The sequence below is a fragment of the Tinamus guttatus genome, unplaced genomic scaffold (genome assembly GCF_059628265.1).
Source record: "Tinamus guttatus ecotype Peru unplaced genomic scaffold, ASM5962826v1 Tinamus_guttatus_pri_ptg000048l, whole genome shotgun sequence".
NCBI classification, from domain to species: Eukaryota; Metazoa; Chordata; class Aves; order Tinamiformes; family Tinamidae; genus Tinamus; species Tinamus guttatus.
Window position 1 is genome coordinate 9439568 of NW_028288582.1, and position 19065 is coordinate 9458632.

The 19065-nt window shown below is 46.5% G+C and overlaps 1 protein-coding gene across 4 annotated transcripts in view; it reads left to right on the forward strand.

Moving 5' to 3' along the window:
- Positions 1-19065, forward strand: part of BCL11B (BCL11 transcription factor B) — an 89663-nt gene that overhangs the window by 11354 nt on the left and 59244 nt on the right. For 2 of the 4 annotated variants that reach the window (XM_088539669.1, XM_088539671.1), the window contains exon 2: positions 2214-2582. In XM_088539669.1, the coding sequence (XP_088395795.1) occupies positions 2214-2582 (369 nt within the window). The remainder of the gene's footprint in view (positions 1-2213; positions 2583-19065) is intronic. The other 2 variants (XM_088539670.1, XM_088539672.1) reach the window with 1 other exon arrangement.

Below are 19065 nucleotides of genomic sequence, written 5' to 3' on the forward strand. Positions count from 1 at the left end.
CTTTGTCCCATCTCCCACGTGTGTATGTGCGTGTGTCTCCGTGCGCATGTTTCTTTTTTTTTTTTTTTTTTAATATTTTGACACTCTGCTCCCCCTTAATAGGAATTCTTCCCTAGAAATAGCGTGCACATTTCTAAAGGGCCCTTTCCACAGTCCTTTTCTTTTGGCTCTAAAATGATGTATATGTAATTGGTAATTAAAGGTGCAAGCGCTCTTCAATATAAACAATATTGCTCAATGTTAGATCATTAAAGGGAACCGCAGCACTAAATAATTACCTTTTGCATTGTGCCACACCGCTCACAGACATCCGCTCTCTTCCCAGCAGTCCCTCTTCAGCACAGGGTTATGGTTACATTTTCACTAAGGCAGGGCATCTTTTCATAAAATAAATTGCCGAATTAATTATGCAGTATTGTCTTCAAACTCCCTTTAAACTTAGATTAAGGGAAAAAAGGTAATTAATGGTTTTCAGGAGGGGTGTTAAGGCTTTGCGCTTGGTAGCCTTGCTGCGAGTTGGTGTAAGGAGCTCGAGCCTTCCCGTGCCCATCTCTGTTTCTAGCAGGTTGGTTCATGCTCGGGAGCCTCTTTGGGCTCCCAGTCCCTTCCCCGCTGCTGCTGGTGCTGCTGCTTGGTGTTCTGCTGCTAGTGAGCTCTGATGCAACTTGTAACACAGCTGGTAGATACACCAATCAATTATTTATTCTTCAAGGGGAAAAGAGGGGGCGATTCGTTTTCTAAATTGTCTTTTGCAAGGCTCAACCTTTTTTATTTTTTTCCCCCTGCCAGGTTATATATTTCACCTTCCACCTCTTGTCTCTTTTCTGTGTGCCTTTTTTTTGCAATTTGCTAAAGATCAGGACAAGAGTCCTTTTGTTTTCAGCTGGGAGGAGGATCTCAATCTGGGTTATGACATCTGTTTAGCTCAGACTCACTTCTTTGAGATTCCGCTTTCTCCACGAAATTTATAAGCAAACTGTGGTGCTAACAGACAACATTTTTCCTACTGTTCCTTTAATCCTGATTAGATTATAGGTTTCACTCACTGATTTACATACTGTTAGTTCCTCTGTTTTGTTCAGCCCAAATCCTATAGTCCTTTCAGAGGCAACACAGCCTTAGGCAAAAATCAGTGGAAATTTTGCCTGAGTAAAGACCAAGGTTTGTATGATTTGGCAGTTACACAGTAGAACAAGAGAAAACAAACCAAAAAAACACATTTTGCCCCAGAAATGGATTGTGTGATCCATAATTATTTTATAAAGTAAGAATTATCTACAAAATACCCATTAAAAAATGAAGCACTGTGCATGATTAATTGTGAAATGAGAAGTTACTTATTTCTTAGAAACTGATCCAGGTCACTCAGAAATGCCTTCTGAATCTTCGGGGGATAATGGTGTGAATTCCACCAGGTTCTCAGGCAAGATTCATACAAAAACATTGAATAACCTATTTAGCAACTGTATAGGCATTTGGCATCAGGCAAATGAGTGGAAGATTCAAGTTTCAGCCAATATTCCAGTATATTAAATAAATACTTCATTCTTTCTCCCACTGCATATGCTTTTGAAACCCCTTAACTTCTCATTAGACTGTATCCTGCTTACCTTACCCTTATACAAGGTTTGCCATAGCTTGTGCTAATGGTGGCTGTTTAATCTTGCTGCTATCTAAAGGCACAAGGCGGTGCTATTTTTGTGTGCTGCAGGGAACCCGACCCGGCTGTTTCAGAACATGAGGGTCTTATCCCCCTGCTTCCCCTCTTCCTGAAATCAAAGGAGACGTTTGGGTGCATAAGATTTGCTAAATGGGGCCTTTGCCAGGTGGTGGGGAGATGCTGTGAGAATGAGAAGGTGGGTTACAAAAAGAGGAACCGTTTCATAAAGTGACTTGGGGCTCGAATGCTTGCAAAATGGCTCTTTGCTGATATTCTTGCAGTGCTGGCAGCAGTGGGAAGGAGCTGTCAGGAAAGCTATGCCAGGTCAGCCTTTCCATTTTGTTTCAGGCAGGCTTGGTTGCAAAATATATTGAAATGATTATGGGAGAGCGGAAAAACTGAAAAATAAAAGAAAGATCTAATCAGGCTTGGCTTCTTTTGGGGGGAGGCTGGGCCTCATGTGATGCATCCTTCAGAATGTGTGAACATTCAAAGCAATCTCTCTCTCTTCTCCCCTTGCCCCTTTCCTCCCTTTCTTCTTGTCCATGTAAAGCAGAGGCCGACCATGTGGAGCCGGCAATCGCCGACGAGGATGAGAGCCTGGCACTAGCAGAGCCGGGTGGCATCGGCATCGCCGCAGGCGGGACAGACCCCGACTTGTTAACCTGTGGACAGTGTCAGATGAACTTCCCGCTGGGAGACATCTTGGTTTTTATAGAGCACAAGAGAAAACAGTGCAATGGCACTGGTGGTGCCTGCTATGAAAAGAGCATGGATAAGAGCAGCCCTCCCCCCTCCTCACGCGCCGAGCTCAGGAAAGTGTCAGAGCCAGTGGAAATCGGGATCCAAGTCACACCCGATGAAGAAGACCGTCTTCTCACGCCTACAAAAGGAATTTGCCCCAAGCAGGAGAACATTGCAGGTACAGCATGTTTTACACTCAATCAACTGCCTAGGTAATCTTTTAACGAGAGCCCTCTAGAAAGTGCCATGAAACAGAGGCTTCAGTCGCAGGTCTCTGTAGGAGCCATCAGTCTGGAGGACCCTCACGGCCACACAGGGCTCAGCAGGGCGGCTCACCCCACGGGTAACTCAGGGTAGCGACCTGAGACAGGACAGCTGTCTGAGAGAGGCCTCCTCCATCTGGGACAGCGAAGAGTCAGCCTGTACACATGGGAGAAAGCACAAGGTTGGGATCAGAGAAGCTGTTTCAGGAGTGTCCTTAAGCAGGTAGCTGCAGTAGAGGGATAGGAGGACTGGGTAATACGCTGACTTCAATTCTGTTGGATACCCCATGTAACACTGTGTGGACACAGTGGGAAGGGCCAAATCTGAATTCCACTGAAGTCAATGCAAAAAACTCGTTGGCTCCAGTAGGAAGGAGATTTGGTTCTAAGGGCTGAAGTGGGGCTTCACTAAGTCCTTGCTTTTTCCTTCTGCTGGTGGCAAGTTTCAGCTGTCATGTCTGAACTACTGACTGTGCCACCAACCCTGGGTCTCTGCAGATTGCTGGAATCGGGTGGGGAGCTCTTCCATTCTAACACATGCCCCAAATGGGGCTTTCAAAGGGGAGATGAGAGCATGAGTTGGCCCAGGCAAGCAGATTACGGGCACTTCTTTTTCTAATACTCTTGGGCATTTTAGAGAAACTGGGTGTGTAGGTTAAAGTTGCTCCAAGGCATCTGTGACACTGTGTAGTTAACATTTACTCAGTGGTCTCACTGATGGGCAGGCGGGCGATGGTATCTACCTGGGTGAGCTGTTCCGAAACAGCCCCTGCAGAGCGCACGGCGTGGGGCAGCTTCCGGCGTGCAGACCGTTCCTTCTCTCTGCAGCCGTGTGCTTTGCTGCAGCATCGCGTGCGCTGCTCATGCTGGGCCCTGCTACAGAGTGGGCTTTTTATAGTGCACAGCAGGATATCCTCCCAGACTGGCCTTTTGTTTCAAGTGCGCTATATCCTTCCCATACAGACCACCAGTGGCAAATTGTCACTGCTGTCACTCTCCTGGTTTCTCTAGGAACTGTCACATGGGATTAGGGCTGATGGTCCAGGGTCCTGCCTGTAGTAGAGATATTCCCTGAAACGGATCCACAGAAAACCTGCATTAGTTACGTGTGTGGTGTCAGACCCTCTCTTTGCAATTGAAGCTTAACAGCTTTCTTGCTTTTGGACCTCCTCCTGTCACTGGAGGTCTCTGATTCAGCCCCCCTTTCCCTATGATGGGCTTGTCTATCACAAAAAGGAAGATCTGGATTTGAACTGCTGAAGTCTCTTCAGATCCTCCAGATCTCCTGTCGTGGGACAGGGCACATGCAACTCATTGACTAGACTGTTGTCTTCTATGAATTCTTCACGGGTGCAGTCACCATCTTAGCATGGGAAGACTTTGGGGACATTGCAAGTGGCAGCAATTGTAGCGTTATAAGCAGCCCTGCTGTGAAGCTTCACCCCTTCTTTCCTCATCCCCTGGCTGTTGTCAATGTGTTTCCTGGCAGACACGACTGCTTCACAGTGTAGTAGCTTTCTGAGGGCTAGATTTCCTTCCTGATCGATGGGACAGAAGTATTGAGGACCTTCTTCAGTCTATTGAAGGCATCCTGAACGATGCTGAGCACTCTCAACAGCTTTTGGTCTCTGTGCAAGCTGATAGTGCTCAGTCCTTGCAGAAGATGCTCAGTGCTTAGCAAAGTTGGTCCTGAAGATTTATGCTGTAGCCATAACTCAGATCTCATCTCTTACTAATCTGTGCCCACGTTTGGCTGGTAATGCAGTTGGCCAGACCTAGCTCAGAGGCTGCCGCCCAGGGTCTGCGGGGCAGCACCAGTGTGACTGGTGTCTTTGCCATATCAAGAATTCCCTGCGAGGGGGGTGAGACACTCACATGTGGAAAAGGCATTAAAAAAAAAGAAAAGCCAATCTGGAGCACCTAATCTCTTTCAGATTAAACTGAATATCAAATGAAAATATGTATGAAAGATTTTGCGTTGACAAAAATAAAAGAGTTTATCATTTGATTGGCATTTTCTCAGCAGTGCACGGAGATAGGAACATCCACTAAACAGTGCAGTAATAATGCTTTCTCAATTAGGAGCCCAGCTCTGAGATAAAAAGGTGCAGTGTCCTTCCATATTTTTTTTAATAGCAGCGGATAGTTTTCAATAGTAGGATAAAAGCTTCACATTACAGCCATGGAGGGTAGCCATGAAAAACCCACAGAAGTCATTCACTGGAAAGGCTTTAGTGGGATATACCAAACCCCTTATTTATATTTCAATAGAAAGGCTTTCTGCATTAGCCAAGAAAATCAGAATCTGCATTTAACATTAAAGGTATTTCCCAGTGAGCGGCTGTAGAGCATTGTTGTTAGATTTGTTAAAAAAAGAGACTAAATACGATTTCATAAAAGGGAAACTTAATCTCTAAGGCAGCTTTCTCCCACCCCGCCACCCTCTCCCTTTATTTTTTTATTTTTTTGGTAATAATGCAACAGCCTACAGTATTTTTACTTTATATGTGACGAAAGATATTCTTAGCCTTTCTGTACTGCGACAGGAAGAATGAATTTCTTTATTCCACCAAGAAATATGTAAAATAATCCCTTAGAAGTATGGGGAGATATGTTTGTTCAAAGCATTTAAAATGTTATTTTAATCAAAGGCACAAAACACTCTACATGCTGTGTCAGCTAAAGGAGACCATTACATTTTAACAGCAAATCATGTTCTTTTTCCTCCTCCTAGCTAGCCTCCCCCTCCCACTTTGAAACTAACTTTTTTATTAAATAAAAAGAAGAAAAAGATTAAAGAATAATAATAATAAAAAACTTCAGTGGCTCAAATGTATAAAATAATTTAATATGGTGGAAGCATTAATTATTTTAGCTTAATTGAATTCTGAGGACTGCAGTAGTTGCATTTTTGTAGACAAGCTCTGTTTATTATTTCTTTGTGTAGATTAACAGTAAAGGAAACATAGATAACTTTCAGTTATTTATTGTAAAATAAATGTGTCAATTCATGTGTAAAGCAAGCTGTTCAAAGATAATTGAGTCTTTATATTTGAAGAGGGAAACCAGAAATCACCCACTCGCCACTCTGGCTCCCTGAAATATGCTGCCACTGCTGCTGCCCTCAAATAGGTTTCAGCTACTCTCCTTGATCTTGTGTTATTTTTGTAGACCTTCTTACTCGGTTGAAATGATTTGCGTGGCCTTGTGCTGTGTGACTAAGCTGCAAAACGTTACAGCTTCCCATAGCTGAGCATAGTGAGGGCAAGGCGAGCGCTGAGCCCGGCTTTGCCGTAGCACCTCTCTTCCCCCTGGGTGTGAGGGTGCTTCACACGGGGCACCCTGCGGAGTGTTAGTTCTCATGCAGGGTGCTCTGGTGTTGTGAGGTCTTTCCTTCTTTCTCCTTGGTAACTGCTCTTTCTCTGGTCACTTATCTCTTGACGTGGTGTCAGGACTCGTGCCACTGAGAGGGAGGCAGGTAGCTCTCAGGAATCTGCAAGAATTTGCATGTGCACCGTGCAAATCGCCAACTGACATTTCTAGATTTCGGTGGAGACAAAGGCAACTTTATCTCTGCAATCAGCTTTTAAAGACTGTCTGATAATGAAGTCTGTAATCTTTCCCTGTCTTCTAACTTGCACATCTAAGCTTTTCAAGGCACTTTAATTTAGTTACCCCTGTCCATAAGGTATGTGGTAGTACGTTACCTGGCACTATGAGGACGTGATTCACTTAGGAGCAGTTTGTCCTGTGAAGTTTTGTTCGAATTTGGCTGACCTGTCTGAAAATCCGTTCTGCCTTTCATACAAAGGCATCTGTATCAAGCAAATGTACCAGATTGTTGCACAGCAAAATAAAATAAGACCAATGAATTTGCTAGGAGTTATCTCTCACTGCTTCTTTTGCTTTATCAGTGGCAGATAATTTGGAAAGTTTGACTACCATTGTATCTTATAACTCTTTTTTAACTTTCTTATTTATGAGATCTTGGCATGACCAGTTCACCAGGTCTGGTGCAAGAAGGCTGCGGAAGGGTGGCTCCTGCTGTTCTTTAATAGTGGGTATCTCCTGTCCTTCTCTAGGCTCTCATGGTTTAGCTGGTCACCAGCCTGTTCACTAGCAGGGATCTGTGAAATAATCCAAATTAAAGAAAAACAATAGCAGTCTTCTTGTTTTTAACCCTGGATTAATTGACAGAGCCCAAGCAATGAGATGAGGAGCTGCTAACCTGTCAGAGCAGAGGGGCAGAGGGCCTTGAAATGAAGAGAAGGGAGCCTCCACTGGGGGCAGGGACCACTTAGATCAGATTTTCTCCAGCTTCACTGGTTCATCTGATCATTACCTTTCTTGGTGCTCTGGGCAGTTCACCCTTCCAGACAGATTGCTAGAGCAGCAGTGGAGATTCATTAAGACAGCACAGTTAATTTCTGCAAAGACAGTGCTAGGAAAGGGAAGCGAGTTGATTTGAATTCCTCATTCATCCAGCCTGGGCCGCCAATGCCGGGCTCCATACATTATGTACTTGAACTAGATGTGCATCATGAAAAAAGGCTCCCTGTCAGATGCAGGATTTAACTGCAACCCCTGCTCCATGAATGTTCATTTCAGGCTTTTGAATGGTAAAACTGCCAGTGAGGGAAACTAAATAACTCACATGTGCTGGAAGCCAGAGATAAACACCGCCGCAGGTTGCCACGAAATAGGCTATTTGATATATTTAGAATTGTTATTTTTCTCCAAATTAAGATTAGTTAAATCCATGTGTGTTGTGTGAGTGATTGTTAACTCAATGGCACGGATTATCCTTTTTTCAAATCATGACAGCTAATTATTATTGCTGTCTACTCGGAGACATTCACTTACAATGTACCATTATGGACCTGTGCGCCCATATTAACTATAGGACTCAGACAGTCATCGTGATGCCTTCACACTCAACAGGAGGAAAAGGCAAGCCGAAAACCCACAGCTTGATGGCAGGATATTCCAGGCAGGTTGGGAACAGGTGGCCTGAATGGTGCTGAGCTGGCACTTGCCACTGGAAACCAGTCAGTGTTGGCCGGGCTTCCCTTTCCCAAGCTTGTGGAGGCACCTGATCCTGCCACCAGTAGCTCTTTGGTGCAGTAGTTCTAGCAAGACTAATTTGTCAAAGTGAGGCTAGGAAAAATGCTACGTAGAAGAGGCTTCCAGAAATATGTGGTAACCGAGCCTGAGAAACTCGGGCTACAGCTGAAACCCTTCTTGAGAGGCTTTTCCAGGCTTGTCTCTTCTCTTGCCTCTGCCAGGTTTTGCTCGCTATCAGCGACGGGAGCTACCTGGCCTCCTCCGCCATGCGGCAGATGAGAATCTGCAGCTTTACCGGGTATTTAGCAATGTGTTTTGCTAATTGGTGTGCCCAAGCAGCATGGGGGGGCTGTGTGCGCGTGTGCGGGCATGGGGGGAGGTTTCAGCCCCGGCTCCTCTGAGAGCCAGGCTTGCCGCCGCTTAATGAACTGCGGTGCTTGCCTCTGGAGACCTCTGTTGAGGTCCTCGCTTGGGTCGCCAGGAGAAAAACAAGCCGGGTGATCTCATCCGCAGCGCTGTTTGTGCACAGCGCTGTACCCGTGCCAGATAAGGCGCTGCCGAACGGCAGGGCAGGCCCATGGGGTGCTCCAGTCCTGGTGGAGGCTGCCTGCCAGCGAGAGCAGAGGGGGACGCGTGCAGGCCGAGCCAGGGCCCGGCGCGCAAGGCAGAGCGAGCGCCGCGCTCGACACGGGGCGGCGAGCACTGTTCCTGGAAGTTGGCTGCCGCCAGCCAGGCCCGGCTCTGCAGGGTGCTGGGGCCTCTTGCCTTTCCGCGTGTCTGTCTGGGAGAGGAATGACAGCACTCCTGAGGGATGTGTTACTGCTCCCAAGCGCTGGCGCTGCCCCTGGCGGGGAACAGGGTGGGAGAAACGCCGGGGAAGCACAAGTCAAGGCAGCCCGGCACACTTTCACTCTGTGAGGGGTTGTGCAGGCATGGCCAACCGGTCCTCAAGTCCGGCCACGCACATGTGTCTCTGTGCCCTGGTGCGGGCACTTTGCTGTGAGCCAAGAAACCAGGGGCAGCCGCATAGCAGCCCCAGAGCACAGGGGCCTGGGCTGATGCCACGGTGCAGGCTCTCCTGCAGGGCACAGGCGAGGCCAGTAGTAATCCCAGGAAGAGTTAAAGGTGAGAAACCTGCTGATTGTGAAACCCTTTTCCCCTCACTTGAACTCCACCGCACCCATGTGGCGCAGCTCCAACGCTGGCCGCTCAGCCCTGGGTTTGCAGCTACCCCCGGGGGCGGCCGGCTGCCCTCCCCGCCGCGGTTTCGCTTTGACACCACTCCCAGCGCGGCCGCAGCCCCGGCCCTGCTCCCAGCGCCGCCTTCCAGGCGCAGAGGCATCTGCCATAGTCAAGTGTGAAATCAATCACGCAGCATTTTAAAAAGAGACGAAAAAACATGTTGGGGAATGTTACGCCCTCAATTCTCTCGGATGGCTTTTGGGTTTTTAATTTTGTTTTTTTCTGTTGTTTTTTTTTTTTGCTCCTCTCACCATCTTGTTTTTCCAAGTTATTTTCTGCAGCAAGGCAGACTCCCACAAAACAGGGACGGCTGAGTAACGGTGCAGGAGGAAGGGTGGCGAGCACCCGCTTCGCCTTGGCGAAACTGCGCCGAAATTGGCGGTACGGTGCCATCACCGTGCTGATCAGGTCGTGCAAGCAGGCACTCACCCCCAGCACGCTCAAGAGTGCATGAAGTGTTGGACAGCAAGGAGGGAGCTCCCTGTTATTATTTTCCTCTTTCTGTCTCTCTCTAATCTCGCTTAGTTATAGTCATCTTGGGTTTTTCTTGTGACAATATTAGATAAAGCCTTTTCGACAGAAGTGCCGTTTTTCAGGCTGATGAGAGAAGATTTAAGAAGGTCATTCAGTACGCGTGGCCAGACCTTTTTCGCTCTGAGAGGGATGTGTGTAGTGAATAACTCCGTAAGAGCAAAATTTATATATTTATGTCAGATTTGCCCTGCTATTATCCATTTTTAATTCGGGGAAATGACTCTGGACATTTTCAGCCACGGAGCCAAATCAAAACGCCACCCAACAAAGTGTTTCTTTGGCGTGTTGGGGACCTCTTATGAAATTACTTGGGCCTTGTGGGAGACCAGAGAGCATGTGTATTCCTCTGATAGCTGTAAGTATGGAAAGATAGGTAGATTTTTATTGAACATACGATGTTAAATGATGAAAAGGCACTGGTCAGCTGGTAATTAGTCATTTTTCCTGATAATTTTGCAAGCAACTGTCAGAAACAAAATAAAAGCAGTGCCCAATTATCATATAGACTAGCTTTGGCATTTGTTTTGATATGACTAATAAGAATAGACTTGACTGCTTAGTGGAGTATTGACTGCAAGAAGGGAGTTTGCATGAGTTCGCAGAGAAATTTCGCACTGGCACGTAGCAGAAGGAAAGGCAGTTTTCGGGAGAATTTTAATGGCAAAAAGCTGTCCTGTAAATACAAAAAGTTGCCGTTACTTTGCTAAGGTGAATGAATATTTAAGGGCACAAAAAATGTTGCTTTGCCTTAGGACAGGACAGAAGTGCTGCTGCAGCGGTGAGTTAGCCTCCTCCCTTCGTGTCTTTTCTCTGCACTGTTTTGCTTTCTCAGCCCATGTTTGAACTGTACTGCCTGTACACACAGTGACCAAATCGACTGTGACATAAAGGTTGAACCTTTCTATTTTTTTTTTTTTTTTTTTGAGATTGGAACATTTTTCTATCATAGCTGGAGAGAAAAAAAAAAAAAGAAGTAATCATACTTTTTGTACAAGAAAGGCTTGGATTTCTATGTCATGTCACATAACTTCAAAGGGCATAGATCTGGGGCTGAGTTTCAGCTCCGGCTTTGGTGGCCGAGCAGGAAGATGGGAGAGCAGAGGGTGAGAAATAGAGGAAGGGAGGCAAGGGAGAGAGATGAAACTCTTTCTCCATGGACCGCCCGGGAAGCCCAGGGAAAGCAGGGAGCTCTCCGCTTGGGAGATGCGTGTGTTCCCTTCAGCAAGAGCATCGTTTCCAGCACGGTTCCTTCTCTCCATTCCCTCCCACCCTCCACATGGTAATTGGTGGGCTGAGCAGTATAAATGTTAAAAAAAAAAAGAAAAGAAAAAGGGAAAAAAAAAAAAAGGAGTGGGTGGGTGGGGTATCTGGGGATTTGGTGTCTAAGCTCAGGAGTTAAGCCGGAAATCCCAGAGATGTAATGAAAACAAAACGGACTTTTCACTCGCGCTGTGGCATTCTGGCAGTGAGAACGCTTTCGTGAGCCAATGTTTTCATTGTAGGTTTTCTCGAGAGAAGTAGTGGAAACGAGTCGTTAACCCCTTAACAGGAATAAATGCAGTTGCTGCAGCGGGGAGAGCGGAGCGTTCTTGGCTCTCCCGTGCTGCGCTGGAGAGCTCGGGGGTGTGTGTATGTTTGTGTGCAGTGGGGAAGGTGGGGTAGATACCGCTTGTAAGAAGTTTAATAATCTTAATGGCAGATGTGAAGTGGTTACTTAGTGGTTGTTGTTTTTTCCTCTTTGCATGTATGCCTTTGCACGAAGATTCGAGCACGATCAGCACAAACCGCTTGCGGAGCCCAGCAGCTCCTAAACTCGCTCTCGCTCACTCCTCTCTTCTGGCATTTAGCAGCTATTTCTCGAGTGAGAAAAGGGGGACACTGCTCTTTAGTCCCTCAGCAAAGTCATAAAAGCTACAGATGGAAAAGACCTACCAAGTAGCAGACTGCAGTTTTCTTGGAAAGTGGAAGTACATGTCGCAGGCGTGCTGCTTATGTATCTTTAAATGTCCAGCGACTTGGACGGGATTCAGCATTACAGAAGTAAACCCCTTCATTAAAAATAAGGGGTTTTGAGAAGGAAGGGAGATGGGAGTGATTAATCTAATTTAACTTAACAGCCACTTTCAGTGAAGAGATTGTGTACCCCTCTCCTTCTGGCTCTGATTAGACTTTATTTGGGATATTTTATTTCACCTTTTGATCACGACTGGCACTTACATCACATTTCTCTCTCAGCCCTTTCATTAGGATCTTTCATGCGCATGTATTCTTGCAAGCCGCACGCAGCATCAGCCCCTGCTCTAGCTGGAGAGTATCTGATCTACCCTTTAGCAACTCGGAAGAGCAATTAAAATCATTACACACCTTCCTGGTGTCCTAGATCCTCCGGTCCAGTCCCTGCATGCAGGTTCTGGGAATCGGAGAGCTATGCATAATTTGGGCGTAATTGCATAGCTGCTGCAAGGGGCTGCGCCGCCCTGGCTGACCTTGGTCCGTGCGTGTGGCCTCCGAGTAGACGCTTCTCTTCTTTCTTTCCACTTTGACAGCTTCCCCCCTCCGCCCGCCGTCCTCTCGCGCTGCCCCAGCCCACTCCTTGTCTGCGAAAAGCACCGCGCTGGCGAGGTGTTTGTGAATAAAACTGCCTTTGCAATGAGCAGGGGCTAAGGAGAGCGTCTGTTCTCCGGCACTTCCCTGTTGGAAGGGGGGAAGATTGAAAAGGAAAGAGGTGCTTCTGAATTTCCACATTTTTTTGTATACTGCTTTTGTAATGGTCATTTAAACAAGGTGGAGTGGTGGGGGAGGAGAGAACAAGACAAGACTGCAGACAGGGATTAAACAGCCCTGTTCTTCTTTTCAGACATTTATTATTTTCAGAGTCAAACCTGTAGCCAGCTAATATAACTGTAAAATCTCCTTTGAATTATTGGCAAGGCGCTCTGAAGCTTTCTATCGTAGCTGACGTTCATGTGTGCGGGCGAAATCCAGATTTGAATTTAGCACCTACTTGTTTTATTTTCTTTATTAAAACAACTCCTGGCTCATTTTTTTTCCTTTCAATACCCCCTTTTCGCTTCCTGATTTCTAGAGTGCCCTATTACTAGCTCATAAAAAGAGTTAGAAACTGAAGGGAAGTTTCCTGAGCAAGAAAGAAGGAATTTCTTTTTTTTGCCCTTTTTTTTTTTTTTTTCCCCTATGGCTTGGCCTGGAGCCAACCTGTCTTTCAACAAGTAGCGAGCCCTTCCAAGTTGAAATTTATAGAGCAGAGTCCAGGTTCAAGGGCTGGAGCCCGCCAACAGCTCCAGCCTCTTTGTTACTGATTAATTCTGCAAGCGGTTCAGCTGGTTTGCTCACTTCTGCCTCCCCTTCGCAGCACCCAGCGCTTCCGAGGCGGCTGCCGCTGCTTCCCCCCTCCTCCGCCCTTCGTCCCCCTCACTTAAGACTCCCCCCCAGCTCATTTTAACTCCCTGCACTCCAAAATGCACCGTGGCAGCTTTGCAGTAAAATTAAAATATCCTTTGCCTCTGCATTTTTTTTTTTTTTTTTTTTTTTTTTTTTTTTTTTTTTTACCCCCTGCAGCTAATTTTACATGTCTGGAGCTTCCTATTTTCGCTCCTGCTCATATTAGCGATTGCTTCTTGGCATGGCTTGGAACCCAAGTTCCCAGGTTTTAATTAGTTTACTCAAACGCACGCAGTGGGGCAAAATAGTTTCTTTCTGCTTTACCTGCAAAGGATGTTTCCTGTCTCAGCGAGGGGGTTTCCCTTGTGGAGGGCTTTGAAAGGCAGAAGTTTTCAAGTGGTCTCAATATGGGGCCCCACAAGAGCTCGTGTGGGAGGTGAGAGGGAAAAAAGGAAGAGAAGAATTTGGGAAAGCACCTCCAAAGGAGGATGGTCCCAATCCTGCAACAACTCGCTGTCAAATCATAACCTTATTGACGTCAATGGGAGTTTTGCCATTGGCTTCAGCGGAGCCAGGATTTTATCCTTCGCCTGTGCCGAGCCGTAGGTGCACACGCGGTCCTGCTGCATTCGGCGGGCTTACTGATGTGCAGAAAGTTAAGCATGTCTGTAAGCGTTGGCAGGATTAAGATCCGTGCTGGTATTTTCAGACCAAGTGAAATGCATGTGGGAGGTTTTTAAAGAAGAAAGTGCATGGGAGTTTTAAAAAACGGAGAGTATATATGAGCCTGCCATTTTTAAGTGCCTTGGGGAAAAACCTGGGTTGCTATTAAAAATACCGAAGGACTAATGTGTTACTAATTGTGACACAATTAATTTCTTAAAAGTATTCGATTGCGAGTCCCAAGAAAATAAAAAGATGAGGATGAATAGCCAGAAAGTCAGGCCTGTGTTTCAGCTCAAACATTGCTTTTTTATTAACTAGAAATAAAAGCAAGCCTAGAGGTTCAGTTTACTGTGCATTTTGGTTATTCTGCTCCTAAAAGTATAGTTTTAAAGTAGGTTATTTCAAGAATTAAAAAAGAACAGGACAAAAAAGAAGCTCAAACCCAGTAGCTGCCTGAGACCCCTATATGTGGCTTCACCACAAAGCTCTTAAATTCCTGTTTAAACATTTCTCCAAAGCTGTTACTCAGGAAATAAAAATGGGTGTTGTTTGTCTATAGCAGAATAAAAGTTTACCTTTACTGTGACAGCTTCTCAAATCTAGTGTTGGAAACGTGTGTCTATTTTACAGTATTATGAAACAGGTCTGAACCAGAAACAATATATTTAACTAAGAGAGAATGAGATAGAGTTTGTGGCTTTCTTTCTTTTTAATGGTTTATAACCAGAGACCTTTTCTATGTCTGCCTCAGAAACTTTTGTGCATATGAATGGCAAGCACATGTAAACCACACTTTTAAATTTAACAGTTAACCTTAAAAAATCTTAAGTTCAGCAAAATTGAACTTTTAAAATTTTTCCTTGGTCTATGGACAGCTCTTTGTAGTGATCTGGCAGACAAATCTAAAGGTTTTTTTTTTTTTTTTCCAAAACATTGATAATTTCAACACTGGAAAACTGAAACACACCGGCTCTGAGAAGGCTTTCACATCTGCCTCAGCCCCTGTGCTGATTCCCTGGGGTCCCATTTATAACAATCTAACAAGATAGAATCTGCCTTTGAGTATCAGTAAATATGGCTAAAGATCACAAAACTGTGCTCATAATTGTTCAAGACTAAAAGGCAGAATGCAGTGTTTGATTAATGTTTATGGTACCAGGTTTATTTGTGGAAAGGAGATAAAATAAGTCCCCCCTCCCCAATAAAAAACCCTAAAAAATAAGCTCCCAGTCCAGCCCCCTCACCCTTCACTGCCAAATGCCGCCTATTGCAAAGTTCATCATTTCAGGTGATGCATTGATGCATTTTATTTTGAAGTTGATGGAGGAAACTCAAGGTATTTCTGAGCCGAGGTGCATTATGTCTACAGCGATCCCTCAAGGCAGGGCTTTTCGGACGGTGCCCTTGGACTGGCTTCCTCCTTTCTCTGTCTGTCCTGTGGTTGAGGGCAGAAATTTTCACCCTACAGCACTCCCGACCTGACAACTAGTAACCCTTAGAGATATTTAAGCGATATTGCAGCAGAAGTTGCCCAGGTGGGCGCTGCGCTGGCGTGCGGCGCATCCGTGCAGAGCTCGCAGGAAGTTTGGGAACTCCTGTTGTCTGCACTGCCGGGAGGCTTCCCTGCTGTCTGGAAAGGTTCGGTTTTTTTTGCGCGATAGTGGGTGGAGGATGTGATACAGATGGGTCTGTTTCGCTGTCTCATTAGCTCTTTTGAGACTCTTGTTTAAATGTGTTCGCTTAGCTTTTCAAGCGGTAAATGTTGGTGTTTCAAATATCACTGTTTTTTAAAAAAATTGCTCTTTGATGAAGCCCATGCCAGTTCTTCATTAAAACGATGGTCCAAAAGTGGCAAAGATGACTCAGGATGTGCACAAAGGGGAGAAGATGCAGGGAAGAGCTGGCCCTAACTTGCACTGGGGTCCCCATGGGGTGAGCGCGAGAAGGCTGAGGGGGAGGAGGCGCTTGGGGCTGGGGTGCCTGGAGGGTCTGGACTTCTGGTGCTAAAACTCTGTGTTTCAGGGGACTGGGTTAGGGTGCAGTGAGAAGACCCGGAGGGGGAGATGGCGCATTTCCCCGCAGAGCTCGCTTCTTATCAGAGGAAGCAGCGTGCCACTTCTGGGTGAAACACCAGCCCGGATAAGCAGAGCACTTTGCTAGCAGAAATGCCGCCCCCATTAATTACGGAAAGACCTTTGCACTTCTGAAATCGTGCTCAAATACTCCTGGTTTCCACCCACGCGGCGCTCCTGTCCCCGCGTGTCCCCTGCTAGTAGCCGCGCGACGGCAGCGCTTGGGCAGAGACTGCGCAGCATCGCTTAGCCCTTCTCGAGGGCAGACCTGGGTGGCTGGGTCCCTAAAACACAGGGGGCCACCAGCCCCTTCTCTCAACCCGCGATCCCACCTCCGTCCCCCCGCGCGGAGCGAGGCCAGGCAGTTTGAGCGCTCAGCTGGCTCGCTGATGTCGGTTTTAACCCTCCCATCTCTTTGCCAACGCCAGCTTTAAGCCGCCCACAGGAGATATGCAGATAGGCGCTCTCCTTTCTCAGATGAGGCAGGGAGGTGCCGATGGCTTCATTTTCTGAAGCGCCTGCCTGCGTCCAGCGGGGCTCGGCACTGCTCGGGACGAGGCCGCGAGCGTGGTGGGGAGCAGGCGTGGAGGGGGCTGTTGCGCTCCGCCGCAGCGCCCCGAATCCTGCCCTGGCACAACCCTGCGAAGCCCAGTGTGCTGCTCCTTGGTTTCAGGGCTGCCCACAAGCTTCCCAACGCCACAGCCCTCCCCAAAGTCCTCAGTGTGAGGGTGGCATTGAGCGAAGGCAGCATCACAGGCAGGGCCCTCCGTGGGCTGAGACCTGTCCCTTCCCCTGCCACAGCCCCTGCTTGATTGAATTAGGATGCAACGAAATCTCACTCGTGAGCCTGCTGTGAGGGACCCTTCCCTGTGCAGGGGAGGGAGGCAATCCATCCTTTGAGCCCCGGCATGCGGTTCCTCCGGCGGCCCCCGGAGGCGGCCTCCAGTTCCTCTGAGGAAACGGGGAGCTTGGCCGCTCGTGACAGCGGGGCCGGGGTCCAGGCCTCCTGACGGGAGTCAGGACTCCTTCCCGCTGCATCCCTGTAACTCCCGTGCTGAGGAGGAGGCTGGGGGGGAGGACAAAAAGAAAAGATCTGTGACAAAAATCACGCGACACCCACGTAAATATTGTTTGTATGAATTGGGCCCTTCATCTTTTGTTAGCAGCAGCTTGTTAATTAACAGCAGATTAGTGCTGCTTTCTTCTGACACATGAATATATTTGGGGCTAGAAAATACTTGTACTCAATAAAACTGTGTGACTGAACAATTCGGAAAGTACCAGCGGAGCGCCGTAATGGATTCCCTTTCCATCCCCTCCCCCTGCCTCCTCCTCCTCCTCCCCTAAATGCAAGCAGATTTCTGCAGTCTAGTGCAGAAGAGACATGTTAAACACAGCTAAATAAATCATGTTTACTCTTGGCGTTCTTGGTAGTGAAAAATCTGTTGGCTGTTTTTACTTCCTTATTTCTCAGCATTTGCTTCCTACCTGTTTTTGAGTGTGTGCCCAGAAATAGTAGTTTTGTCAAATGAGCGCGTTATGCCAGCCAGCAGTTCTCCCTGCCAAGGAAGCTGCTGGATCGCAAAACCTGGTGACTTCTTTTCTTCAGTGACACTGCGATGCGCCCCCCTCGGCCCCCCACCCCGCTATTAGGCTACAAAATAAAAGTATTACAGTCTTGAGAAGGAGAAAGCGTAACTAGATCCTGGCGGTTTAGGAGCCCGGCTTAAGGAAACTTGAACTTCTGCTACAGAAGCCCTCTTTTAAAAGGACTGTTTGTGGAGGTGAAAGCACTGCAGAGAGCAATAATAAGAACCAGACATTTTTCCTTTCTCGCTGTCATTCCTTGTGCACCCCCATGGAGTCTATATATAGTCTATATATAAACTATACTTACCTTTGGGGCACGTCCGCTGTCAGCAGGGAGCTGCAGCAAGGGGAGGCCCCAAAAGTAACCCCCTTTCCAAGGGACAGACACTTCCATGGAATTAAGTGCTTCAGATAGCAACATTTTTAGTCATGTGTGCATGGGCCTGTTCTCTTTTGTGCTGTTACCCCACATGTCTGTGATCCCAGAGGCACAAAGGATCAGAAACCTTGTGGCCTCTGCTTGTTTGATTTTAAAATAAGGGGATGAAAAAAACAATCTTTTTCCCATCGGAGCGTTGCATGTGTTTACTTTTTGCTCGCAAGGAAAGGGTCTTATCCCGTCTCCAGAAGAGCTTCCGCCCCGCTCTCAGCGGGAGCAGGGATTTGGCCTGGGATTGGGGTGCTGGCGTTTCTCTGTTGCCGCCACGGCTGTGGGTCTGGGGGTGCTGCTGTCCCCTGTGCTGCCCTTGCCGGGGCCGCCGTGTTGTCGACATGGGGCTCGGAACCAACGCGGCTCCTTGGCGCAGTGACGCGTCCTTGCGCCTTCGCAGGGCTGGGTATTTGCCATGGATTATTAGGGCTGTCAATAACACCATGTCTTCGGGAGCCAAATTAATTCCTTCTTCCACTTGGCTAAGACTGAGAAATGCCAGAGCAGTTTCAGAACAGGGGAGAAAATAAAACAGAATCAAAGTTTGCATGTTATGATTCCTCTGAATTTCTGGTGGGAATACTCTGCGATAGAAATGATATTTCCATGGAGGCTTCGGCTGCCAGTTTGTTTAATTACATTAAATAGTGGTATAAACCTCGGCAGAACATAAACCTCTGTTACAGCCAGTCATTAGAATATTGAATCATAAGGAATAATGATACCAGTGCTAACTTGTTATAACAGTCTTTATTATATTAGTGATTGGAGTGTTATTTAAAAAAAATTAATTTTGTTGTGGTGGTTTAGGTGTGCATGCATATTTTTTTCTGATCACTTGTTAACAGACTGAAGAATGGATTTAAATTTATTACAGGGAAATAAAAGAGATGCTTAGAGGAAGAATTATTAGATCACTGCTTGTGATTTTGTAGTTAGATTCTACTTGTACTTAAAGAAGGTTCATAATACTTACTTCAGAAATGCCATCTGCATGTAGAAAATTAGGGTTAAAAGGACTGCTTTGTTGAAACTAATTACAGCTCAGTTCAATATTTTTAGTTGGTGACATTTTAGGGATTTTGCTTGCGATGCAAGAGGTTATAGAAAGATTTGGTTAGAGCATTAAGCTCCTATTTGAGTACATTGACATTTTCATCAAAAAACAAAACAAAAAAAACCCCAACCCCCCTAGCTTTTATTTACTGGGGTGATAACTATGAATTTAATATAACTTCCTCATTCTGAACATGGGTTTAAGGAATGTCTTTTGCTTCACCTTGGTTTGTGTAGTACCTCTGTTTTGTTCTCATTTATTTTTATAAACATGCTTTCCAAAGATATCAGCTTGGGCTTCTGTTTCAAGCAGACCTGATAGTAAAGAACCTTTTTGTCTTACAC